The following is a 27,354-nucleotide window of genomic DNA, read 5'->3' on the forward strand; positions in this document are numbered from 1 at the left end:
TGGAGACTTCTGGGATCAATGATGAATCTGTCCATGGCGAAAGCCAATTATTTGGACTGTTCTTGGTTCAGTTGTGATACAGGCTTGTTGTCAGTTTTGTTTCTTTTCTTGGGAGTGCGGATGAAAAAATTCAGCACCCAGGTTGCTTGCGAAGACTCATTCTGAACTGCAAGCATAACAGCCGTTCCCTCACTGAGGGAAGAATCCGAAGGGGCAGCCGTGTTGGTCTGAAGTAGTCGAACAAAATAGGAGTCGACTGCACCTTTAGGACTAACTTCGTTTTATTCAGAATGTAAGTTTTCGTGGGCATGCACACTTTTTCAGACAAGGAATGAGGAATTGTACTTTTCCAGTGATATTTTTTACAATTTTGGAAGCTGGAAGCAAGGGAAAATAACAGGGAAAGGGAGAAAAACTATAATGTGAGGTCAGGACCCAATGGCCTCACATTTAATGTTCTTGAAACTCAGAGGGCTTTTTTGTTAGCAGGAACTCCTTTGCATATTAGACCACACACCCCTGATGTAGCCAGTCCTCCTGGAGCTTACAGCAGGCCCTGTACTAAGAGCCCTGGAAGCTCTTGGAGGATTGGCTACGGGGTGGAATTCTAGCAGGAACTCCTTTGCATATTAGACCACACACCCCTGATGTAGCCAGTCCTCCTGGAGCTTACAGCAGGCCCTGAACTAAGAGCCCTGGAAGCTCTTGGAGGATTGGCTACATCAGGAGGTGTGGCCTAATATGCAAAGGAGTTCCTGTCGAAACTGGTGGTGTGGAAGGACCCTTAGACTTGTGGTTGAAGGTGAACCAGTGTGCGTGACAAGGGACAGAGTCTGTGTTATCCTTTGTTGTGCTACATTTCCTCTGTATTTCCAAATTCCACCTTCCTAAGAGAAGATAAGTGAGCCCTGCTGGATCGGAGAAGTAAGTCCATCTAGTCCCGTGTCTTGTCTAGCGCAGTGGCCAACTAGTCCTCAGGTGACTTTCCCCTGATGTTGCCTCCTGACACTGGTATTCTGAACGTGGAGGTTCCCTTTGGTCACAATAGCTAGTAGCCACTGCTAAGGAGTTACTCCATGAATATGTCAAATCCCCTTTAAAAGCAGTCTATAGCTGTAGCCATTACTGCTTCCTCCAGCAGCGAATTCCACCATTTGCTCACTCATTGAGTAAAGAAGTATTCCCTTTTGACTGTTCTGAATCTATTGCCCATCGACTTCATTAGGTGCCCCTGAGTTCTCGTATTTCGGGAGAGGAAGAAAGTTCTCCCTGTCTAATATGTTGTCGAAGGCTTTCACGGCCGGGGTTCATTGGTTGTTGTAGATTTTCTGGGCTGTGTGGCCGTGGTCTTGGCGTTGTGAGACCTGACTGGCATCCTCAGAGGTGTAACCCAGAAAACTGGCGTTCTCTCTGGGTCAGATTGAGAAGAAGTTGGCAAGCAGGTACCGTAATTTATATCTTCTCAGGATAGTGGTGCAGGTCTGAGTCATTAACTTGCGGGAGCTTCCTGGACTGTGACATGCTAATGGAGGAGCTTACCTGAGGGGGTTCTTTTGGATACCGATTGGCTTTTGAAATTCTAATCTTACCTGTAGTGCTGTTGTAAGTTGTTAGGGCATTTTGTGTTTTTCAAGGTTGGAAGCCATGCCCTATTCATTTTTAAACTTCCTTCCTGCTGAAATTAGGTTTGTGTTTGTGGATTGCAGTGCCTTCTCTGTGTAATCTAAGGGTAATTGGATGTGTTGTCCAACATTACATGGAATAAGATACTGTGTCGTGTTTGAGTTTGGCTATGTTCAGCAACTGCTGATTTCTCTGTCCATCCTGTACCCCATGCATAATTTTATAGGCCTCTAACGCAGGAGTCCCCAACCTTTTTGAGCCCACAAGCACTTTTGGAATTCTGACACAATGCAGAGGGGTGGGCTCAGCCTCAAAATGGCTGCCACAGCAGGCGGAGCCAGTCATAAAATTGCCGTTGCAGCTTTCCCCCCCCCCCCAAACCTTGTGCTGTAGTGGCAGCTGATACTAAATCAGCTCTTAAACATCTGCGCAGCCAATCAAATCTCCAGTGGCCAATCAGAAGACTTGCTGGGGAAAAGCCCCATCTGGCCACACCTACTTTCTAAAATCAGTTTGCAGGCTCCGAGAAAATTATTGGGGGAGGGAGCTGGTGCCCACAGGCAGCCTGTTGGGGGCTCTTGCTCTGTTGCATCCCCTCTAGGCTTCCCAATCCCCAGGTCCCAGCGGGGGATCCCCCGGTTTTACAGGCTTCCCCCCTCCCCCAGCCAGCTGGCCGGCGGGGGAAGCTCCACCCCCATAGCTATTATGCACCTCCAGGAACGATTCCCATAGGGAATGATGGGGAATTGATCCGCGGGTGTCAGGGGCTCTGGGGGGGCTGTCTTTTGAGGTAGAGCCGCCAAATTTTCAGTATAGCATCTAGTGCCTCTCCCCAAAATACCTCCCAAGTTTCAAAAAGATTGGACCAAGGGGTCCAATTCTATGAGCCCCAAAAGAAGGTGCCCCTATCCTTCATTATTTTCTATGGAAGGAAGGCATTCTAAAAGGTGTGCTGTCCCTTTAAATGTGATGGCCAGAACTCCCTTGGAGTTCAATTATGCTTGTCACACCCTTGCTCCTGGCTCCGCCCCCAGTGTCTCCTGGCTCCACCCCCAAAGTCTCCTGGCTCCACCTCCGAAGTCCCCAGATATTTCTTGAATTGGACTTGGCAACCCTAATCCCCTCTTAGGGCTTTTTTTGTATCAGGAACTCCTTTTGCATATTAGGCCACACCCTCCTGATGTAGCCAATCCTCCAAGAGCTTACAGGGCTCTTAGTACAGGGCCTGCTGTAAGCTCCAGGAGGATTGGCTACATCAGGGGGGTGCGGCCTAATATGCAAAGGAACTCCTGCTAAAATTCCACCCCTGTAGCCAATCCTCCAAGAGATTACAGGGCTCTTAGTACAGGGCCTGCTGTAAGCTCCAGGAGGACTGGCTACATCAGGAGGGTGTGGCCTAATATGCAAAGGAGTTCCTACTGCAAAAAAGGCGCTCTTTTCTTAGTCGTCTCTTTTCTAAACTGAAAAGTACCGGATTTCATTCGGATACTGATTTTTTCCCTTTCTTACAATACGAAAACTTGTAGACGTTCGATGGAATTGCTGAGCAGTCGGGTTAGAATGGATAAAAGGAAGTGCTTCTTCACCCAAAGGGTGATTAACACATGGAGTTCGCTGCCACAGGAGGTGGTGGCGGCTGCAACCACAGAAAGCTTCAAGAGGGGATTGGATAAATATATGGAGCAGAAATCCATCAATGGCTATTAGCCACAGAGTATTGTTGGAACTCTCTGTCTGGGCAGGGATGCTCTGTATTATTGGTGTTTGGGGGGGGCACAGTGGGAGGGCTTCTAGTGTCCTTGCCCCACTTATGGACCTCCTGATGGCAGCTGAGGTTTTTTTGCCACTGTGTGACACAGTGTTGGACTGGATGGGCCATTGGCCTGATCCAACATGGCTTCTCTTATGTTCTTATGATGTTGAACTATATGGATATTTCTTTTTTGATTGTACTCAGTAAGGAAAAAACACATGGCTAGGTTCTTGGATTTTGCGAGTCAGGGGGGGGGGGGATATTCTCCTTCGAACCGTTTCACAGGACTTGTGCTGACATTTCACGGATGGTCAAATGCAGCTGTGGATCTCTTTCTGTCGTCTTTTTTTAGTTGGGCACAGGTGGGGTTCCGGCTTGGGAAGTGAGAATGAGAAACGATGCATGAGCGGTTTAGCAGCTGGACTAAAAGAATTTATTTTCATGTCTGAATTTTAGGAACTCGATGGCTTTTCCCTGCCTTCTAATTTATTCTTTGTGGACTGCAATCCTTAGCACACTTACTGTAAATTCCTCTGAAGGGTGATCAGGATCTAACTCATCTTTGTGGTTGCAGCAACCGCTAAAACCTATTTAGTTTGTGCAGGGGTGGAATCCTAGCAGGAGCTCCTTTGCATATGAGGCCACACCCCCTTGATGTAGCCAGTCTTCCAAGAGCTTACAAAAAAGAGCCTTGTGAGCTCTTAGAGGATTGGCTACATCAGGGGTGTGTGGCCTAATATGCAAAGGAGTTCCTGCTACAAAAAAAGCCCTGTATAGCAGTAAAACTAGGCTTCCTGGAAGAGCCCTGTGGAGCAGAGCGGTAAAGGTGCAGTACTGCAGTCCTAAGCTCTGCTCACGACCTGAGTTCGATCCCAGCGGAAGCTGGGTTCAGGTAGCCGGCTCGAGGTTGACTCAGCCTTCCATCCTTCCGAGGTCGGTCAAAGGAGTCCCCGGCTTGCTGAGGGGGGAAGCGTAGATGACTGGGGAAGGCAAGGGCAAACCACCCCGTAAAAAGTCTGCCGCGAAAACGTCGTGATGCGATGTCACCCCAGAGTCGGAAACGACTGGTGCTTGCACAGGGGACTAGCTTTACCTTTTTATAGCAGTAAAACTATGCTTCTTGGAAATGTTTTGCCTCATTGGCTCTGGGTTGACAGCCGCTGTTCTTGACAGTACAGTGTATTCTCTCGGGCTGTCTCATTTTTGTCGTTACCTCCTCAAATTAGTCAACTGCGGGGGCGTTTGTTAGAAAGCAATATAGCAATATAGTATGAATGAATTTTTAGGGGGAAAAAACTTGGTGGATTTCAGGTGGAAAATAAAGGGGGGATTTTCTTCCTAAAGGCATCAGAGTCCTTGGGCTTTACTTCCTCTCAAGCCACATGTTTGATTTTTTGGGGAGGTGGGAGTGGGGAGGTGGCTAGCAGCCTTTGGAAATCACCCTCTCTTTCCTGGTGGCGTTTCAAAAACCCGTCTTCCCAAAATCTGAACTTTTCCACACTGCGGGATGGAGGAAGTTGATGGATAAGGTCTGACTTGTGGAATGTGGAGGGGGCGTTTCTCTCCCTTCTCCCTTCCACCCGCCGTTGACATTTTTTTCTTCCAGTGAGTTGGAAACGTACTTTTGAAGTATGACTGGGAGCAGAGCTTACAATGGCCTGTGGGAGTTTTAGGACGCACGCTTCTTTATGGATCCAAACTGCTTCTGCAAGACGGTTGGGGAATCTATCCTTGCCACGGTTGCCAAGTCTGAGTCAAGAAATATCTGGGGACATTGAGGGTGGAGCCAGGAGACTTTGGGGGTGGAGCCAGGAGCATGGGTGTGGCTAGCAGTATTGAACTCTGAAAAGAGTTCTGGCCATCACGTTTTAAAGGGACCGCACTCCTTTTAAATGCCTGCCCTCCGTTGGAAATAATGAAGGATAGGGGCACCTTCGTTTGGGGCTCATAGAATGACTCCCCTAGTCCAATCTTTTTGAAACTTGGGGGGCATTTTGAGTTGAGTCACCAGATGCTATGCTGAAAATTTGGTGCCTCTACCTCAAAAACAGCTCCCCCAGAGCCCCAGAAACCTACAGATCAGTTTTCCATTATACCCTATGGGAATCGGTCTCCATAGGGAATAATGGAGTGCCCAATAGCCATTCCCCCCCCCCCGCCGCTTTCTGATGACCCTGAAGCGGGGGGAGGGCCTTCAAACCGGCGGGATCTCCTGCCCCCACCTGGGGATTGGCAACCCTAGCCCCTGCTATGGCAGCAGCGGTGATCACTGTAGGGAAGGCGTCTACTCTCTGCCCGTCGAAAACCCGCGTGGTGGTTAACAAGCCACTGAGTATCCCTGAAGAGAAACTTGAAATATTATCTCTGGCTGTTGTGTAAAGTCATAGTTATTTGTCACTATAACGATTGCGTTGTGTATATTGTTGTTCCTGTAGTGACTTCTCTCCTGCTGTTGCGTGTTGTGTAAAGTCAGCTGGCGAGCGTCACGTCGATTTCTGTAAAGGAAAGAGAACATCCGTGGTCAGATTTGAGCAATTGCGTTGCCGTCGAGAAGCCAAAATCTCTGAACAGCGGAATGATTCCAGACAATCTCTCTCCGTGACGCTGTTTTTCTCCATAGAGTTCAGGGCGACATACGTGTTTTCCTCACTCATCCCCCAGTTTTTCCCTTCACAACAACCTGTGAAGTTGGTTGGTTAGACTGAGAGAGAGTGACTACCCCGAAGTCACCAACAGCTGCATGGGGGTTTGACTACCCCCAAAGTCACCAACAGCTGCATAGTCAGGCCCGTAGCTACAGTGGGGCCCTGGGGGGTCCAGGCCCCACCAGTCAAAACCCCCATGTAACCTTTCTGGCCCCACGAATCACTCCCCCATTGCTTGCCACTGTTCAAAAGGCCTTAACAAGTTTGGTGTAGTGGTTAAGCGTGTGGACTCTTATCTGGGAGAACCGGCTTTGATTCCCCACTTCTCCACTTGCAGCTGCTGGAATGGCCTTGGGTCAACCATAGCTTTGACAGAGCTGTCCTCGAAATGGAAACTGCTGTGAGAGCCCTCTCAGCCCCACCTACCTCACAGGGTGTCTGTTGTGGGGGGAGGAAGGGAAAGGAGATTGTGAGCCACTCTGAGACTGTCCTTGAGAGGGCAGCTTCTGGGAGAGCCCTCTCAGCCCCACTCACCTCACAGGGTGTCTGTTGTGGGGAGAAGATGTAGGAGATTGTAAGCCACTCTGAGACTCTGATTCAGAGAGAAGGGCAGGGTATAAATCTACAGTCTTCTTCTTCTTCTAGATGGAGCAAAACATGTGCAGAACATGAAAAAAGAACCCCAGCACATCAGGAATTACAGGAAAATGAGAATATGGAAAAACCCTTAGCTGGTGCAATTCCAATCTAGCCAAGGGTTCTATATATCCATTTTTCATTCTCTTATCTCTACCAGAGCCAGTTTGGTGTAGTGGCTAAGAGTGCGGACTCTGATTCAGAGAGAAGGGCAGGGTATAAATCTACAGTCTTCTCCTTCCTTCCTTCCTTCCTTCCTTCCTTCCTTCCTTCCTTCCTTCCTTCCTTCCTTCCTTCCTTCCTTCCTTCCTTCCTTCCTTCCTTCCTTCCTCCCTCCCTCCCTTCCTTCCTTCCTTCCTTCCTTCCTCCCTCCCTCCCTCCCTCCCTCCCTCCCCCCACCCTTACCATCCAGCCTGATAAAATGTGCAGGGGAAGATGAAAGCTCGTGTATAATTTTGCGATAATAAAAGGAATAATGTGTCTTTTTTTAATTTAGAGGCATTCACAGGACATTTGGCACTGATCGGTGGGCCCCCTAAACAAAAAATCCTGCCTGTGGGCCCATCAAATTTACAATCCTGGCTATGGCCCTGAGTCTGGAGGGAGGACTTAGTCACACGCCGACCACGGTGATACGAAGAAGCCGGATTCATCCCAGTGACTTTAGAATAAAAGTTCAAAATGTTTGGCATGGATTGAAGCATTTTAATCTAATTTAATATGACAAGGACAAAATGTAAACTGTACCCTGCGGGAAGGAGAGATTTGGGGGGGGGGGGGCGGAGGACCCTAAATAAAAGCAAAACATAGCAGTAATAAAGAAGAGGAGCCATGGTGCGTCTTCCTTTGGACACGCACCATCCTTCTTCTAGCAGATTGTTCCTCTGGCCTCTTCAGCTGTCGTGTCCTTCATGCTTTTTGAGTTCTGTCCCCCCCTCCCCCACCCCACTTTAGCGCCATATCCATATCCTTTGTGTTATGTCACGATGGTTGTGTATACAGGCATCGAGTCGGGTATCAAAAGCCTCCACCCCAAAGGCGGTTGCTGTGTGCTTGTAGAACCCGCCTTGATCTGAAAGGTTTTTAAGTAAAGTCTGCATAATTTATTTGTATCCCCAAATCGTGTTACATATATGAAGCTGCCTTATACTGAATCACACCTTGGGTCCATCAAAGTCAGTATTGTCTACTTAGACTGGCAGCGGCTCTCCAGGGTCTCCAGCTGAGGTTTTTCCCGCCTATTTGCCTGGACCCTTTTTAGTTGGAGATGCCGGGAATTGAACCTGGGACCTTCTGCTTACCAAGCAGATGCTCTGCCACTGAGCCACCGTCCCATGTTGGGAGATAGCAATTGGTAGTTTGAATACTTGGCCCCCAGCCCATGCAGTGGGAGTTAGGATTTGGCTAAGATTGTGACGATAACCACTCCCTGGGGAGACTGCTGAATTGGAACTGATAACAGAGCTCAAGACAGTGCATCCTTCTGGACTGAATCAAGACCTAGGTTTCCTGTCTCGTTATCTGTGCTGATTTCTCCATGCTTGCTGTATCTCTCTGTGTATCACACCTAATCCAGTCACAACTTCTATTCTCACTGGTCTGCTAATGTCATGTAGCATCTGAAATCACTCCACTTCCCAGTATATAGGACAGATGGATTCACGTACTATCTGTACCTGAAGAAGTTCTACATTTAGGTTGGAAAAATTCAATGCATGGTTATAGGATGGGGGAGACTTGTCTTAGCAGTAGTATGTGCAAAAAGGATCTAGGGGTCTTAGTGGACCGTATGCTGAACATTAGTCAACAGTGTGATATGGTGACTAAAAAGGCAAATGCAATTTTGGGCTGTATCGACAGAAGTATAGTGTCCAGATCACGTGAAGTGATGCTAAGACCTCGTGTGGAGTATTGTGTTCAGTTTTGGGCACCACATTTTAAGAAGGATATAGACAAGCTGGAAGGGGTCCAGAGGAGGGCGACGAAGATGGTGAAGGGTCTGGAGACCCAATCCTATGAGGAAAGGTTGAAAGAGCTGTGAATGTTTAGCTTGGAGAGGAGGCGGCTGAGAGGTGATAGGATCACCATCTTCAAGTACTTGAAGGGCTGTTGTATATAGATGATGGTGTGGAATTATTTTCCGTGGCCCCAGAAGGTAGGACTAGAACCAATGGGTTGAAATTAAATCAGAAGAGTTTCCGGCTCAACATTAGGAAGAACTTCCTGATAGTTAGAGCGGTTCCTCAGTGGAACAGGCTTCCTCGGGAGGCGGTGGGCTCTCCTTCCTTGGAAGTTTTTAAACAGAGGCTAGATGGCCATCTGACAGTGATGAAGATCCTGCGAATTTAGGGGGAGGTGTTTGTGAGTTTAGAGCGGTTCCTCTGTGGAACAGGCTTCCTCCTCGGGAGGTGGTGGGCTCTCCTTCCTTGGAGGTTTTTAAACAGAGGCTAGATGGCCATCTGACAGCAATGAGGATCCTGTGAATTGAGGGGGCGGTGTTTGTTCCTGCATTGTGCAGGGGGTTAGACTAGATGACCCTGGAGGTCCCTTCTATGATTCCATGATTCTAAGCTCATACCCTGCCACAAATTTTGTTAGTCTTTAAGGTGCTCCAGAACATTTACTCTTTTCTACTTTTTGGGAGAAATGTCTTAGGATCTTCAGTGCTGAGAGAAGGTAAAGTGGTTAATCCCGGATTTGACAAATCCCAGACTCCAGGTTGCCTAGAAATTTCAGTGTGGCCCCTGGGTTTTTTTTGTTTGTGGTAGCAATAATTGAAAAATATTGTCATAGGGAACACTGAAAGCTGAAATGGGAGTCTTGCCCCTTAAATTTTGGGGTGGCTTGTGGAGGCAAAAGGCTTGTCAAGGCCTGGAAAAATCTACCGCAGACAAAATTTCTAAATGTATATGCATGCACTGAATGACTAGCTGCTTTTGCTCTTTGTGGGTTTCCCCCCCCCCCACACCCCTCTGATGCTGCTGTTCTGTTCACCTCTGGAGCCTCTGAGCAGCTACATGCAGGTAGTCTTGGACTGGTGGATGAAGACCTTCCTTATGGTGAAGAAACAAAATCTGCCTTCACACTGTTGTTTGGCAAAGATTTACCCAGAATTAATAAGTGGATCTGTAAAAGGGCTGTTTGCCTTGAAGTTTGGGAGCAGTTTGGTATTTTAGACAGAAGGGCTTTTTTGTGTGTTTCCAAACATTCAGCATACAGCTGGCTCACTTCTCTAAGCTAAGCCAGCCAGCAGCTTGGAGAATGCATTTAAAGTTAAAGTTGCTTTCTTTCCACCTCCTTCCTTCCTTCCTTCCTTCCTTCCTTCCTTCCTTCCTTCCTTCCTTCCTTCCTTCCTTCCTTCCTTCCTTCCTTCCTTCCTTCCTTCCTTCCTTCCTTCCTTCCTTCCTTCCTTCCTTTGGTGTAGTGGTTAAGTGTGCGGACTCTTATCTGGGAGAACCGGGTTTGATTCCCCACTCCTCCACTTGCACCTGCTAGCATGGCCTTGGGTCAGCCATAGCTCTGGCAGAGGTTGTCCTTGGAAGGGCAGCTGCTGTGAGAGCCCTCTCCAGCCCCATCCACCTCACAGGGTGTCTGTTGTGGGGGAGGAAGGTAAAGGAGATTGTGAGCCACTCTGAGACTCTTCGGAGTGGAGGGCGGGATATAAATCCAATATCTTCTTCCTTCCTTCCTTCCTTCCTTCCTTCCTTCCTTCCTTCCTTCCTTCCTTCCTTCCTTCCTTCCTTCCTTCCTTCCTTCCTTCCTTCCTTCCTTCCTTCCTTCCTTCCTTCCTTCCTTCCTTCCTTCCTTCCCTCCCTCCCTCCTTCCTTCCTTCCTTCCTTCCTTCCTTCCTTCCTTCCTTCCTTCCTTCCTTCCTTCCTTCCTTCCTTCCTTCCTCCCTCCCTCCCTTCCCCCCTCCCTCCCTCATCTGACATTCATCTCTTACAGCTCTCAAGCATCTGATGTTTATTCTATGCGTCTCTTTGGCCACCCCTGTTCTACACAATCACCCTTTGACTTTCCACATCCCATCTCCACAGCTGGATTAAAAAGCTGCGTTTTTATTTTTGCTGTGGTCGAGCTGCAACCTGGGGTGTCCCGGGTTCAAATTATCACGTAGCTGCAAAGCTCAGCAAGTGACTGCGGGCTAGACACCCCTCCTCAAATATACCTTCCTCCCCAAATGGTTATGTGGATAAAAGGGGATGCTTCCTTTCCCCAGCATTTTGAGCTGCTTCCCGTCCAGAGTGCGTACGTGACATTGTGGTTATGCAACGAGGAACTGAAATTTAATATTCTGCTTTATTGTATTTTATTTTTCCTTCCTTGGCGTTTGCTTGCCGTGGTGGTGAAAAGCGCCCTCGGGTCACGGCAACCCTGTCTGGTTTTGAAGGCAAGAGACGTCAAGGGTTGGTTTGCCATTGCCCGCCCCTGCGTCGCACCCTTGGTCTTCCTCGGTGGTCTCCCATCCAAGGAGGGGTGGAATTCTAGCAGGAGCTCCTTTGCATATTAGGCCACACACCCCTGATGTAGCCAATACTCCGAGAGCTTACGAGAAAGAGCCTTGTCAGCTCTTGGAGGACTGGCTACATCGGGGGTGTGGCCTAATATGCAAAGGAGCTCCTGCAAGAATTCCACCCCTGCAACCAAGTACTAACCAGGGCTGATTCTGCTTAGCCTGTGAGATCTGATGAGACTGGGCTAGTCTGGGCCAGCCAGGTCTGGGCAGAGAGCCTTTGCCGTCGCTTGCCTCTGCGTAGCAACACTGGACTTTCTTGGTGGTCTGCCATCCAAGGACTAACAGGAGCTGAACCTGCTTAGCTTCTGAGATCCAATGAGATTGGGCTAGCCTGGGCCGTCGAGGTTAACGAGCGACTGAAATAAAGAGCTCGAGGATGTGCCCATGAAGCCGATAACCGTATCACATTTCTGTCTGATGAGACTGTGGGAATAGAAGGATATCCCAAATGGATTCTGGTTCGCTGTTAACTCCTCTTGTGGTTTTCGGTTTTATTGTTTCAGCTTAATTATGTGACCTCGGCTTAATGCGCTCTTTGCAAGCCGCTCTGAGTGCTTTCTAAGCAGAAGGGTGGAATATGAATCTTAGGCACAAAGAATTCAAGCCCTTGTGGGGGTTTTTTGTGTTTTAAACAAATTTTGCAGAGTTTCATGTTAAACCTATGCTCCGTGTTCATCCACAGAGGGGTCTTGGGATTTGACACAGCAGCCAATGTACTTTTTCCGCAATATACTTCTCGGGCAATTTATTTACTGGTAGATCCAGTTCATATTCAGGTTAAAGTTGAAAGGAGACGGAGGAGCGTTATCTAAAGAATACACTCCCTATCTCAAAAGGCCAGCTAATCCGGCATCACGTATCTGTATGAGGGTGGTGTCTCTACAGGAGAGATCTGCAGAGACGTGTGTCTCCGGGGATGGCCATGGGATGAGAGGGAGAAGATAAAGGAAGAGAGAGCGGAAAGGCACTTTATCTATCACAGATAGCCAGCTAATCACGTTTATGTGAGTATGAGGGCAGTGTCTCTACAGGAGAGACCTGCAGAGACATGAATCTCTATGGAAGGCCATGTGCGAGAGGGAGGGGATAAAGGACGAGAGAGAGGAGAGGTACTTTTTCTCTCACAAATGGCCAGCTAATCACATCTCTGTGAGTATGAGGGCAGTGTCTCTACAGGAGAGACCTGCAGAGACATGTATCTCTATGGAAGGCCATGTGTGAGAGGGAGGGGATAAAGGACGAGAGAGAGGAGAGGTACTTTTTCTCTCACAAATGGCCAGCTAATCACATGTCTGTGCGTATGAGGGCAGTGTCTCTACAGGAGAGACCTGCAGAGACATGTATCTCTATGGAAGGCCATGTGTGAGAGGGAGGGGATAAAGGACGAGAGAGAGGAGAGGTACTTTTTCTCTCACGAATGGCCAGCTAATCACGTGTCTGTGCGTATGAGGGCAGTGTCTCTACAGGAGAAACCTACAGAGACATGTATCTCTTTGGAAGGTCATGCGGTGAGATGGAGAGGATAAAGGAAGAGAGAGAAGTGGGGTCAGAGGGCAGCTTCCAGGTTCAGACAATAGGAGGCATCCCATTCACGGAGACAGTACCTAAACACACACAGTGCCTGCCTAAATCCAGGCCTTCTGAGTCACTCACGCCAGCAGTCTGGAAATCTGTTGTGATTCCAGGAGGTCCCCAGCCTCCTCCTGGGGGTTAAGAATATAGATTCAGCAGGTTCTGACGTGTTAATATGGAACAATACAAACAACACTGGATATATACTTATTATCACACCAAAGTGCTACAAACACGTCTTTTAGTGACAAAACAACATTTAAACATACAATAATGCTTCCAGGATAGCAGCTGGTTACAAAACGCAAAAGAAGTCTTAACAGTAAAAAAGACCACACCACTCCATATATGGGGCAAAGCCCACTTCCTGTGCACGTCTCTATGTCCTGTCGTCTTCCGTGCTACCAAGGAATCCAAAAAATTCCACTGGAGAGAGAAAGGGGACCGTCCTCCTAGGTCAAATCACGGTTTCGTTTCTTGTCCCTTCGTCAGCCTAATCTCTCCAGAACCATTGTTCCACCGAGCCACAGAGAAATACTTTCGACCCCAGTGGAAGCTGGTTTCAGGTAGCCGGCTCAAGGTTGACTCAGCCTGCCATCCTTCCAAGGTGGGTAAAATGAGTACCCAGCTTGCTGAGGGGAAAGTGTAGATGACCAGGGAAGGCAATGGCAAACCACCCCGTAAAAAGTCTGCCGTGAAAACGTTGTGAAAGCAATGTCACCCCAGAGTCGGAAACGACTGGCGCTTGCACAGGGGACTACCTTTACATTATTATTATTATTATTATTATTATTATTATTATTATTATTATTATTATTATTATTTTGCTCTGCCTCCACCTAGAGGTTGGCAACCCTGTTTGCCAAGATGTTTCAAGAAGGAGCCCCTCTTGGGAGCATTTTAGATGCGACACTGCTCTGTTTCGAAGGGGGCAATCCGTTGACGTCTTAGGTCACTTTTTAATATCCGTATCAATTTGGGCTTCTTGTATCTTTCTGCTAATAGTTGACTTTCCCCTCCCAGTGATGCGAGCGACTTAATTTTTAACACTGATTTAGTTGTCAATTGTGGTCTTTGAAGTCAGTGAGTCTATTTTACGCCAGGTGGCTTGGCCAGCTCCCCGGGAGTGGGGTAGGGAAGCCGGAATGTCAACATTTTAAATAAATAAAAGCGTGGCTGGGGAAACGTGTACGGAATAGCGATACGCAGGGCTTTTTTTGAGCAGGAATGCAGTTCCGGCTGGCTTGGTGTCAAGGGGTGTGACCTAATATGCAAGTGAGTTCCTGCTGGGCTTCCTCTACAAAAAGCCCTGGCGATGCATATAACATCCGGAGCTACTTGGATAAGGACCACTATGCAAAACATGAATAGTGTTAAGATGGAGAAGAAGGGATTATGTGTGAAGGCTTAAGGGGACTGTTCCAGATCCTTCAGTGTGAGCATGTGATTAACCTTTCTTCTCCAAAGAGAGCCAGTTTGGTGTAGTGGTTAAGTGCGCCGACTCTTATCTGGGAGAACCGGGTTTGATTCCCCACTCTTCCACATGGAGCTGCTGGAATGGCCTCGGGTCAGCCATAGCTCTGGCAGAGTTGTCCTGGAAAGGGCAGCTTCTGGGAGAGCTCTCTCAGCCCCACCCACCTCACAGGGTGTCTGTTGTGGGGAAGGAAGGTAAAGGAGATTGCAGGCCACTCTGAGACTGTCCTTGAAAGGGCAACTTCTGGGAGAGCTCTCTCAGCCCCACCTATTTCACAGGGTGTCTGTTGTGTTGTGGGGGAAGGTAAAGGAGATTGTGAGCCACTCAGAGTATAGGGCGGGATATAAAACCAATGTCGTCGTCTTCTCCTTCGAAAGGTTAAAGAGAAAAAAGCTGGAATCCAGTGGCATCTTTAAGGCCAACAAAATTTTATTTGAGATACAAGCTTTCGCGAGTGTGCACATTTCTTCAGAAACAGGGTAAAGCAATTAGGGCTCTTTAGCTTGGAGAAACGACAATTGAAGGGTGACATAATAGAGGTTTACAAAATTATGCATAGGATAGAGAAGGTAGAGAAAGAAGGACTTTACTCCCTTTCTCACAATACAAGAACTCGTGGGCACTTAGTGAAATTGATGAGTGGTAGGTTTAGAACAGGTCAAACGAAAATACTTCTTCACCCAAAGAATAATTAACATGTGGAATTCACTGCCGCAGGAAGTGATAGTGGCTACAAGTATAGGCAGCTTCAAGAGGGATTAGATAGACATCTGGAGCAGAGGTTCATCAGCTGTAAGGTATAGATGGAACACTCTGTCTGGGGTAGCGATGCTCTGTATTCTTGGTGCTTGGGGGGCTTCTGGAGTTTTGGCCCCATTGGTGGTCCCCTTGATGGCACCTGTGTTTTTGCCACTATGTGACACAGAGAGTTGGATTGGATGGACCATTGGCCTGATCCAACATGGCTGCTCTTGTGTTCTTATGTCTGGGGCAAGTGATGTTCTGTATTCTTGGTGCTTGAGGGGCAACAGTGGGAGGGCTTCTAGTGCCTGGCCCCACTGATGGACCTCCTGATGACACCTGGTTTTTTTGGCCACTGTGTGACACAGAGTGTTGGACTGGATGGGCCATTGGCCTGATCCAAGATGCTTCTCTTATGTTCTTATGTCTAAGGCAATGATGCTCTGTGTTCTTGGTGCTTGGGGCAGTGGGGCAAGAGTGGGAGGGCTTCTAGAGTTCTGGCCCTACTGGTGGACCTCTTGATGACACCTGTGTTTTGGCTACTGTTCGATACAGAGTGTTGGACTCAGTGGGCCATTGGCCTGATCTAACATGGCTTCTCTTTTATTCTTCTATATGGAGGCTTAAGGTGATTGTTCCAGATCCTTCCGTACGAGCTCATGGGTGAGGTGCAGGGAATACAGTCTCATGCATGAAACCTTTAAAGCCCTATATGGCTTGGGACCTGTCTACCTGAAGGACCGTCTTTCCCCGCACGTTCCCCAGAGAGTACTGAGGTCGGGAACACAAAATCTCCTTACCATCCCTGGGCCGAAGGAAGCCCGCTTGAAGTCCACCAGAGAAAGGGCTTTCTCTGTTATGGCCCCTACATGGTGGAATCAGCTGCCGGAAGAGGTGAGGGCCCTGCGGGACCTTGTTCAGTTCCGCAGGGCCTGTAAGACGACCCTCTTCCGGCTAGCCTATAACTAGCTTGAGAATTTTAATGTAACTTGCTGGATTTCTTTTATATACAGTTGCAATATTTATTAATGTGTATTAATAACTAAGGTTTTATCTGTTTTATCTGTTTTAAATACGGATCCCTTTATATGTTTAACTATTGTAATTTTGTTGGATCTACTATTGGAAGCCGCCCTGAGCCACTTGTGGGAAGGGCGGGATACAAATCTTAAATAAATAAATAAAAAATAAACTGCCTTAGACCACGTCAGAACCATTGGTGTGTCACGAACTGCAGCTGGCTTTTCAGGTTCTCAGGCAAAGGTCATTCTCAACACCTGCCTACCTGGTCCTTTTAACTGGAGATGCTGGGGACTGAACCAAGGACCTTCTGCTGCCAAGCAGATGCTCTGCCACTGAGCCATGGTCCTAATTTAAGTTACGCTGAATTGGCTCTTATCGCAATTGACTAGTGGATGAAATCGACAACACCTTTTTGTGGCCACCTTCCGGGTAGGATAGTTGAGAGGAGGAGTCTCGATTATCAGTTTGGTTCTCTTCCACCTCTGTGATGTAACGCTTTGTCGGAGGGTTGAGGGCAAATAAGTTGCTCTGATCTTCGTTGGGATTTTCAAGCCAGCTCACCCAGGAATTTGTTCTGTCTCTGCAGGTTACAGCCAAGACTGCCTTCTTGTTTATCTTACCTCAGTATAACGTTAGTGTGCCTACACCAGGTGAGTGACCCTACAGGTAACCCCAAAACACTTCTTAATGACCTATGACCGGAGGTGGAATTCTAGCAGGAGCTCCTTTGCATATTAGGCCACACACTCCTGATGCAGCCAATCTTCCAAGAGCTGATGAGGCTCTTTTTTGTAAGCTCTTGGAGGATTGGCTACATCAAGGGGGTGTGGCCTAATACGCAAAGGAGCTCCTGCTAGGATTCCACCCCTGCCTAAGACAGTTTCAAGCACACAGGTTCTTTTCTTTTTTTAAAAAAAAAATAATCTAACTATCCACAAAATTTGATGACTCCTGAAGAGCAGTGAGACACACAGAGCTCATCCAGAAATTTGGAAGATGAGGAAGGTTTGACTTAAAAAAAAAAATGACAAAGTTTGGTGTAGTGGTTAAGTGTGCGCTTTTGGAGGATTGGCTACATCAGGGGGTGTGGCCTAATATGCAAAGGAACTCCTGCTAGAATTCCACCCCTGTAGCCAATCCTCCGAGAGCTTACAGGGCTCTTCGTACAGGGCCTACTGGAAGCTCCAGGAGGATTGGCTACATCAGAGAGTGTGGCCTAATATGCAAAGCAGCTTCTGCTAGAATTCCACCCCTGTTCCTCTGCCCCTTCTCGTTCCATTGACAATGAGCTGGTCCTGCCATTGGTGGCAAAGTGGTTAACATGTCCGACTAGGCTCTGCAAGAGCCAGGTTCGAATCTCCACTCTGCTGTAGAAGCTCACTGGGTGACCTTGTGCCAGTCGCACGTTCTTGGCCTAACCTACCCTGCAGGGTTGTTGTAGGGATAAAATGGAGGAGAGGAGATCTACGTAAGCCGCCTTAGGTCTCCGTTGGAGAGAAAGTCGGGGTATCGATGAAGTAAATAAATAAAACTGATAAATGCATGCGGCTGGGTTTAAAGTTCACCTAAAAGAAATGGAAAGAGTGCTAATTTCTTATGGGTTTATATATTTCTATTGATGTCACTGATAGCCTTTCTGGACGGGACTGAGGGCAGATTCCACAGCCTTAGGCAGGGCGTTTTTCTGTAGCAGGAACTCCTTTGCATATCAGCCCCCACACCCCTGATGTATCCAGTCCTCCTGGAGCTTACAGCAGGCCCTGTATGAAAAGCCCTGTAAGCTCTTGGAGGATTGGCTACATCAGGAGTATGTGGCCTAATATGCAAAGGAGAGCCAGTTTGATGTAGCGGTTAAGTGTGCGGACTCTTATCTGGGAGAACCGGGTTTGATTCCCCACTCCTCCACTTGCAGCTGCTGGAATGGCCTTGGATCAGCCATAGCTCTCTTATCTGGGAGAACCAGGTTAGATTCCCCACTCCTCCACTTGCAGCTGCTGGAATGGCCTTGGATCAGCCATAGCTCTCTTATCTGGGAGAACCGGGTTTGATTCCCCACTCCTCCCCTTGCAGCTGCTGGAATGGCCTTGGGTCAGCCAGAGCTCTCTTATCTGGGAGAACCGGGTTTGATTCCCCACTCCTCCGCTTGCAGCTGCTGGCATGGTCTTGGGTCAGCCAGAGCTCTCTTATCTGGGAAAACCGGGTTTGATTCCCCACTCCGGGTTTGATTCCCCACACTTGCACCTGCTGGCATGGCCTTGGGTCAGCCATAGCTCTCTTATCTGGGAGAACCGGGTTTGATTCCCCACTCCTCCACTTGCAGCTGCTGGAATGGCCTTGGGTCAGCCAGAGCTCTCTTATCGGGGAAAACCGGGTTTGATTCCCCACTCCTCCACTTGCACCTGCTAGCATGGCCTTGGGTCAGCCATAGCTCTAGCAGAGGTTGTCCTTGAAAGGGCAGTTTCTGGGAGAGCACTCTCTCAGTCCCACCACCTCACAAGGTGTCTGTTGTGGGGGAGGAAGATAAAGGAGATTGTGAACCACTTTGAGACTCTGAGTGCAGGGCAGAATATAAATCCAATGTCGTCGTCTTCTACTACTACTACTACTACTAAAAAAAAAAAGCAGCCCTGGCCTTAGGCGATTAAAGCAACACGAATGAGGCATCCGATAAAGAGTGCAGTAGGGCTTGGAAGGCAGAAATCTGACAACAGAGCTGAAAGCAGGGCTTTTTTTGTGGAAAAAGCCCAGCAGGAACTCATTTGCATATTAGGCCACACGTCCCTGTCGTCACCAGTGTTTAACTTTAGGACTGTCCCTTTTCTTGCGTCTAGCTTTGCCCTTCAACAAGTGCTGTGGAGAGTTTAATCCCCAAATGGTTTTGTGCGGAATGTTGACGCCACGCTTTTCTCACCGCACCCGTCCCTTTTCTTTCCCTCAGACGGCGAGATTGTCCTTTATCACTACGGGCTGAAGGATTTGGTCACTATCCTCTTCTACATCTTCATAGCGATAATCCTGCACGCCGTGGTACAGGAATACGCCTTGGATGTAAGTGTTGCTTTTCGTACCAGCGAGCCAAATGACTTAGGCCTCCGACTTCGCTGAACCGTGTTTGGAATTTTGAGAACGGGTCGTCCGGGCACCGGCAGAAAATGGCTGCCGGGGGAGGTGGGAGGAATCACAAAATGGCTGCCAATCCATAAAATGGGGCCAATCACAAAGTCTTGAGAAGTTCTACGCCAACCATCTTCCTGTCACAGAGACAGCTGCTTTTTTGAACAGGCGCTTCCTACAGCCACGAAAGCAATGCTTCCTGTATCACAGACCCTTGTCTGGTGGAGGTATTGATTGAACAAATGCAGGTTCTGACAATTCACTTTAGGTTTTTAACTTGCAAAACCGGTACAGGTTTTGCTTTCTCGGCTGTGTACTCAACGTCCCATCTTTGGGAAGGGGTAACTTTGAACAGATGGACAGGTGTTCAAAAACATCTACAAACATCTCGTTCTGATAGTTCACAGTTCTGAGACGTGTGTTTTCTGTGGAAAGGCTCACAGAAGTGCTAACCTCATACCATCAGAAGAGACAGATTGGAAGGTTTTAGTATGGCCATGTGGGTTTCACGTAACTGGGCCTGTGAAACGTAGCCACAGCCAGGACACCCCTGAATCTCTCAGAAATGGGTTGCGCGAAACAGCTGTGGTGCAGTGGTTAAGAACAGCGGACTGTAATCTGGGGAACTGGGTTTGATTCCCCACTCCTCCTCCACACGCAGCCAGCTGGGTGACCTTGGGACAGTCACAATTCTCAGCAGAGCTGTTCTCTCAAGAGCCGTTCTCTCAGAGTTCTCTCAGCTCCACCGACCTCACAAAGGCACCTGTTGTGGGGAGAGGAAGGGAAAGGAAATTGTAAGCCGCTCTGAGACTTCTTCTGGTAGTGAAGGGCAGAGTATAAAACCAACCCTTCTTTTTTTCCAAAAGCACTTTGTGGAGACTCTGAGAAACTGTGTTTTATCTTTTAAACTTGGGTAAGGGGATTATATATCTCTCTTTCTGTCTCCGATTTTATCACATATGCAAATTAATTTTGTATCACTGCAATTCTTGCATGTCTTCTCATTTCAAGAACGATTAGGTTGGTTTGAAATAATAATAAAAAAAGCTTAAAAGGTAGGCACAAGCAATATTTGGCTGGGATACAAGGTTCTTCCTTGACGCTTGAAATAAATCATTTGCTGTCTTCTCTTCAGTCAGAAGTCTGGGTATCAAAGAACCTAGCCATCTCAATGTAGCCCTGTGAATTAGTTGTTAACGTGGTGCTTTGGAACAGGCAAAGAGACCCTTCGTTTCCATCTATTTGCGTGTGTGTTTTATAATAAATGAATATTTATTTAAGAGCATTAAATTATATCATTCAGTCGCATTGCATAAAAGGGTCAAGAGAAATACTGTATAAAATACCATAAACAGAGGAGTTACCGTATATCTAAATATGAGCCATCAATATATTTCACTCAGAGATGAACCTTTCTGGCCATACGTAATTAAAAATGAAGCCGAGAATTTGTTTTAAAAGGAGTGTTTCCCTGCGGGGAGGGCCATGACTCATTATGCCTGAGCTTTTTCAAAACCCCTCCTGCTCCGATGAGGTGGAAGAAAATCAGGACTGGGTTTTTCATTTCGGGGAAGAAGGAAGTGGGTGCCAAGAAACTCAACTTCTGGTGCGGAGTTGGGGAGTTCTCTGCTTCGGGTTCTCTCTCTGGTGTTGGGAGCCATTTTGGAATTTACAAGGGTTTATTACCAAGCCCCTGTCAAAGTGTTCACTGCCTCATCCAATAGAAGGCAAATAGAAGCAATTTCATGTTAAGCTTTTACCTGAACCAACTTTGGGCTTAGTTCCCAAATCTAGGACATGCGTGAAGATCAGGGGTCCTGCGCCCCCCCACCCCCGAGTGTCTTTTTAAAGTGGGCAGGGTCATATGAGGCTTTGGCCCAGCACGGCTTCTGATTGACCACTGGAGAATTAACTGTGGAGATCTGATAGCAGCTGCCACCACAGCGCAAGGATCCTCTCTGTAAGACTGAAGTTAAGCCGTGGAAGCCGTATTGTGGCCGTCTCTGCCCCCCCTGCGCCAGCCATTTTGTGGCGGCCATTTTGTACCCACAGTGCTGTGACAGAATTCCAGAGGTGCCCACCTCTGAAAAGTTTGGAGACTCTGATGAAGATCAGTTCACACACTACAGTTTTAGGGTTTGGGTGAGCACCTGCTGGGACGCACCTCTGGTTTGTACCAACTTCTCTGCCTGCAAATTCTCCCTTCGCTGGTATCTTTGAGTCAACGTGACCTGATTTGACTTGGCTGGTGTAGCCAGGCCTTGAATTTTGCAGGAGCTCTGGACAGCCCCCCCCCCCACTCTTCCCCATCTACCGGTACCTACTTTGTCCATTGAACAGGAGGTGCAGCTGCATAACAATCCCTGGATGAGGAGAGCGGGCAGCCAGCCAGCCACCAGGGGCTTTGCCACGCCCCCAGCAGCCCTCATTAACCCCTGGAGAAGCCCACACCACCTTTTCTCCACTCCTGATGTGATTTGGGGTGGTGGTTGGCTTGCTGGCCTTTTAACTGGGTGGGGGGCAGCTAATGGAGAACCCCAGGTGAGTGAGGCCTGCTTGGGTTGGTTGGATCTCTAGCCAGCCCAAGCAGGCCTTGCTCGCCCAGGGCTCTCCTTTCTTGTGTCGGGTAGCTTTTGGCTGATGGAATGGTGGTGGCCTATGCTAATGAGTTATGCTATTGAGCTCCACCACCTATTTTTCTGCAAAATGACCCCTGGGTGTGGCCTGTTCTACCACGAATCACCTTGTGACCAGTGTTTCCTATAAGCTGAGTTAACGTGAGCTAGCTCCCAGATTTTCAGCTTCCACCTCACACGTTTTTATCTTCGCTCGGGAAGAATGGTCCCAGAGCGCAATAATTTATGCAGTAGCTCTCAACTTTAATGCCAGTGGCTCACAACTGTAATGCCAGTAGGCATAGTTCACTAAGTAGAATTTTTGCTCACAAGACTCTGCAGCTTAGAGGGAACACTGAGGGGCGTTGTCATTTGGGTTTCCTGGATTTTCGTCTTCCCCCCCCCCTAGAAAATCAACCGGAGACTCCACCTGTCCAAGGTCAAGCACAGCAAATTCAACGAATCGGGACAGCTGGTCGCCTTTCATCTCACCTCCGTGGTCTGGTGCTTATACGTCATTGCGACGGTAAGGCAGGGGAGGGGAAGTCCGTGGAACGTTTTCCCGCATCGCTTCCGCTTTCAGGGTCGGGGAACGGTCGCCGTGTCCTCGGGTGTTCGAAACTCAACTTACGGGAGGCAGAAGCGTCCTCCAGTTTGAAACGGGGATCGAAAAAGGCGGATTATGGTCGCTTCGCTTTGAAGCGGGGTGGCGGTGGGAAGGCGCGCGAAGTCGCAAATGGCTTACGGCAACTCTGGACTCTTCCTTGGTGGTCTGCCATCCAAATACTAACTGGGGATGACCCGGCTTAGCTTCTAATAAATAATAATAATAATAATAATAATAAATTTTTATTTATATCCCGCCATCCCCGCCAAGGCAGGCTCAGGGCGGCTTACAAAGACAAAGCTTACGAAAGCTTCTGAGATACAAGATCAGGCTAGCCCGGGCTGCTCAAGATACACAGGGCGACTTCCCTTTTATGGCCTCTCAAGTCAATCCCTTAGCAACCAAGAGTGATGGTGACTCAAAGGATATTAGATACTGCCAGACAAAATGGCTTAAATAACTCGCAAAAATTGGCGCACCTTTATGGAGCCGTTTCATAGGTTATCTCCCATGCCATATTTGTTTCACCTAGAAAACCACGAATACAGAAGGATATTCTCCCTTATGAGGTGGGGCGCCCTCCCTTCTGCAGTATCCCCTATGAAGCTTGTATATGCCCTTGCTGTAAGGATGGCACAGAGTCATTAGTTGACGTCTTTTATGATTGCAAGGTGTACAGTAAGCACAGGGAACCCCTCCTGCCTTCCAGGATTACTCCCCCCACTAGCAGTCAAAAAATACACCAACTTAAAGAACTCCTGGAGGGCAAATATCCTGCAGTTACTCTTAAAACCGCTAAATTTGGTTGGTTCGCCTTTAGGACGAGAAAATTGCTAGTAGCCGAAAATGGAGTACATTTGTTTTAATGGCCGTTTCTGCATATTTTTCAATTTTAATAATGCTATATAATACTTTTATCCTGTTTTACAGGTAGTTCTTATGGATATGTATAGTAACCCCTTTTGTTTAAGATGTTGGCTTTTGCCGTAAATAAAATCTATCTTATCTTATACGTAGGGCAAATGGGCTCGGATTTCTTGGCTGGGGTGATTTTTTTCTTAGCTGCCAGTAAATTAGAGTCCGCTACGGTTTGGTGGAACGGTTAAGCATGTGGACTCTACTCTGGAGACCCAGGTTTGATTCCCCACGCCTCCACTTGCTGATACGACCTTGAGTCGGCCGTAACTCTCTCAGAGCGGTTCCTTTCAAGAGCACTTCTCAAAAGAGCTCTCTCAGCCCCACCTACCTCAGAAGGTGTCTGTTGTGGGGAGGGGAAGGGACCATAAGCTGCTCTGAGAATCCAAGTGAAGGATGAGATATAAACAGGGCTTTTTTTGTAGCAGGAACTCCTTTGCCTATTAGGCCACACACCCCTGATGTAGCCAATCCTCCTGGAGCTTACAGGGCTTGTTAATACAGGGAGTTCCTGCTACAAAAAAGCACTGAGTATAAATCCAACTTTCTCCTCCTCCTCTTCTTGTTAAGTTTTTGGAGCTTTGTTGAATGGAAAGTGTGGCAGAATTTCTGCCTCAGAAAGGTGCAGGGGCTTCCGGGTTCTGATGCAGAATCTTTGTAAATACAAGGATTAAAGGCCATCTCCTGCCCCATACTTACTTATAAACTTACCTGACTACTGCAGTCAGCTTCAGAGGCCCTCACGGCTGCCGTTGCCCTTGCTGCATCAGAGAGCTTCTTGTTTTAAACTGGCAATTGATATACTGCTGTGGCATAATATTGTTCTGGCTGGTTGCCAGGATCTTCTAATGCTCAGCTTCCGTTCTTTCTTTTAAAAAGCCTCTGGCCATTTTCAGTGTGGAGTTAAAAGGGGAAATGTGCAGCCTGTGACTTAGAACTAGTGAACTAAGCTTCTCTCCCCTCCAGATTGGTGCATTTTCTCAGTGCTTTGGCCGCAGTGGGTTTGGGTAGTATTTCAGTAGCATACATAACGCTGAGAGGGAGAGTTTGAAAGTGGGAATGTAATGGTCATGGTTACTCTATTTCCACCTTTGGTTTTAGAGATGTGCTAGCCATTGCAGAGAATCTTTCCAATTCCCCTACCCACTTCCTTTCCACAGCATAGCTTGATTGTTGTTTTATAATGTAGTTACAATTCCAAAGAATTTTCAGATGGCTGACGTGTTCTAGAAGTAAATAGCTTTGATTGTGTTCATGGTATTTATTGTGCGGTCATCGTTTTTAATTTTTTTTTTATGATTTCTTTTGAGTCTTTGCAAGAAAGGCAGACTATAAATTTGCAAGAAAGGCAGACTATAATTTTTTTTTATGCTTTGCTTTGAGTCTTTGCAAGAAAAGCAGACAAAACCCCAAAACTTAGCAGAATAGGACATCTCCAAGATTCATTCCCCCATTTTATCAAAATATATATCACATTTCTTTTTTGTTGGAGGGCTAACTTGCACAACTGATGGCATACAAGCAAACAAAACTTTTTAATGTTTGAAACCCGAGTTTCCTTGGAGTCTCTAAACCAATTGTTTGTAAATATGAAGCCCGCCTCTAGTAGGAGAATGGTCTATTACAGGGGTGGCCAAGGGTAGCTCTCCAGATGTTTTTTGCCTACAACTCCCATCAGCCCCAGCCATCGGCCGTGCTGGCTGGGGCTGATGGGAGTTGTAGGCAAAAAACATCTGGAGAGCTACACTTGCCCACCCCTGGTCTATTGCAGGAATGCGATTAGGCTGTCGTTTGCCTGGAGATATCTTCCAGCTCACCCCCTTTTGTTTTTTTTGGCTTTTGTTTCCCTTTTCAGGAAGGATACTTATCAAACCCTCGGAGCCTGTGGGAGAACTACCCACACGTTCATCTCCCGTAAGTAGCCACAGAGCGGCCCCTGTGCTATCCATGCCGCCACTTCCTGCCTTGTGGGCTGATGTGATGTCAAGGCAGCCAGTGTTTTAGGTTGCGTCAGACTGTCTTGAGGTCCTTCCTTCAGCCCCCTTCCAGGACCACTGCCAGTACTGCAGGTAACAATCCTTGTCCTGTCAAGGGCAGATCAAAACGTATCTAGAGCCAGGGCTGTGGGTCACCAGGGACGAAAGTAGGGCTTTTTTCTGTAGCAGGAACTCCTTTGCCTATTAGGCCACCCCCCCCCCCCCCGATGTAGCCCATCCTCCAGGAGCTTGCAGGGCTCTTAGTACAGGGCTTGCTGTAAGCTCCAGGAGGATTGGCTATGTCAGGGGGGGTGCGGCCTAATAGGCAAAAGAGTTCCTGCTACAAAAAAAGCCCTGGATGAAAGGAAACCAGGACAGTAAAGAAGGTGGATCCCGTCTTCGGCTTTGAGCCTCCCCACCTGACTAAGTGTGCCAGTAAGAAGTAGAAGTTCACTTCCCATCCTGAGTGTTTTGCTCAAGAGCTGTAGAAGGTTTTGAGGTTTCACTCCTTTTTTTTTTTAGGCTTTGTACATGGCAGCCATTTTATTCCCCTCAAGATTTCTGCCTTCTGCTGAAGTTCAGTTTTGCCTCTGCAGCTCAATTATGCTTGTCACACCCTTGCTCCTGGCTCCACCCCCAAAGTCTCCTGGCTCTACTCCCAATGTCTCCTGGTTCCACCCCCAATGTCTCCTGGCTCCACCCCAATGTCTCCTGGCTCCACCCCCAATGTCTCCTGGCTCCACCCCCCAATGTCTCCTGGCTCCACCCTCAATGTCTCCTGGCTCCACCCCCAATGTCTCCTGGCTCCACCCCCAATGTCTCCTGGCTCCACCTCCTGGCTCCACCCTCAATGTCTCCTGGCTCCACCCCAAAAGTCTCCTGACTCCACCCCAAAGTCTCCTGGCTCCACCCCCAATGTTTCCTGGCTCCACCCCCGATGTCTCCTGGCTCCACCCCCAATGCCTCCTGGCTCCATCCCCCCAAAGTCCCCAGATATTTCTTGAATTGGACATGGCAACCCTAGTGGCTGCGACTACAAAATGGCTGCTGCAGGAGGCGGAGCCGTCCACAAAATGGCTGCTGCAGGAGGCGGAGCCGTCCACAAAATGGCTGCTGCAGGAGGCAGAGCTGCATTTGCAGAGGAACCCCAAGGGCAGGGAAGAAGAGGCAGACTTGAAAGAACACACTGGGAAGGAGGAGTGACAAACCATGGTGAAAAACCAACACTGTGGTGACAGCTGCAACTGGACGGATGTTCTTGCAGTCTGCACAGCCAATCAGAACCCTGCTGGGCAACAGCCCCACCCATTCCCTAAGGACAGTCGATGGGCACCAGGGAAGGTGTTGGCAGGTGCCATAGTGCCCGCGGGCACCGCGTTCGGGACCCTTTAAGGAGTCTTCACAATTTCTAGTGATTTTCCGTGGTGCCAGCTCATAGGGCTGCTTCCCTTCTTCCAGTCATTCCTCTTGCCTCGTTAGTGGAAACAGTGTGCCAGAGAGGTATAAATAAGCCCAGGCTAGACGAGATAGGGAAACCAAAATACCATCTGCAGCTTTGGACGGGAAGCCGTCTTGTTTCCACCACGCTGAGGTCGTTCCAACTTTGTCAAGGCCTCAGACCGCAAATGTTGTCCACGTACTTTGGCCAGTGATCAACATCCCTAGAACAGAGCTGAGTGTAATAGAATAGGAATAGCATGTAAAGCCAAGCATATCATTAGTGTTGCTGTTATCATTAGCGTTGCTGTTGCAGTAGAAGTTTAACATTTAATATACAGAGACAAATGTCGCTACGAAGGACACAGTTACGCATCTGTCTCCTACCTAAATGTAGTTATTACCTGCTTCCCCCCCCCCCCACCATCCTCTTGATCTGCATAAAAACCCCTGTGAGGTAGGCAGGGGTGGAATGCTAGCAGGAGCTCCTTTGCCTATTAGGCCACACATCCGATGTAGCCAGTCCTCCAAGAGCTTACAAAAAAGGGCCTTGTGAGCTCATGGGGGATTGGCTACATCAGGGGTGTGTGGCCTAATATGCAAAGGAGCTCCTGCTAGAATTCCACCCGTGGAGGTAGCTTAGGCTGAAAGTATGTGGGTGGCGATGTTCCCTCTAAGCGGAGTTAGTGTGAGCTAGCTCACAGTTT

The 27,354-nt window shown here is 48.1% G+C and overlaps 1 protein-coding gene across 1 annotated transcript in view; it reads left to right on the forward strand.

Annotated features, from left to right (window-relative positions):
- Positions 1-27,354, forward strand: part of TRAM2 (translocation associated membrane protein 2) — a 67,971-nt gene that overhangs the window by 23,404 nt on the left and 17,213 nt on the right. Inside the window, exons 2-5 of the mRNA XM_060263382.1 lie at positions 16,570-16,633; positions 18,922-19,031; positions 22,122-22,238; positions 25,090-25,148. Coding sequence (XP_060119365.1) covers positions 16,570-16,633; positions 18,922-19,031; positions 22,122-22,238; positions 25,090-25,148 — 350 coding nt within the window. The remainder of the gene's footprint in view (positions 1-16,569; positions 16,634-18,921; positions 19,032-22,121; positions 22,239-25,089; positions 25,149-27,354) is intronic.

Source organism: Heteronotia binoei, chromosome 1, assembly GCF_032191835.1.
Source record: "Heteronotia binoei isolate CCM8104 ecotype False Entrance Well chromosome 1, APGP_CSIRO_Hbin_v1, whole genome shotgun sequence".
NCBI classification, from domain to species: domain Eukaryota; kingdom Metazoa; phylum Chordata; class Lepidosauria; order Squamata; family Gekkonidae; genus Heteronotia; species Heteronotia binoei.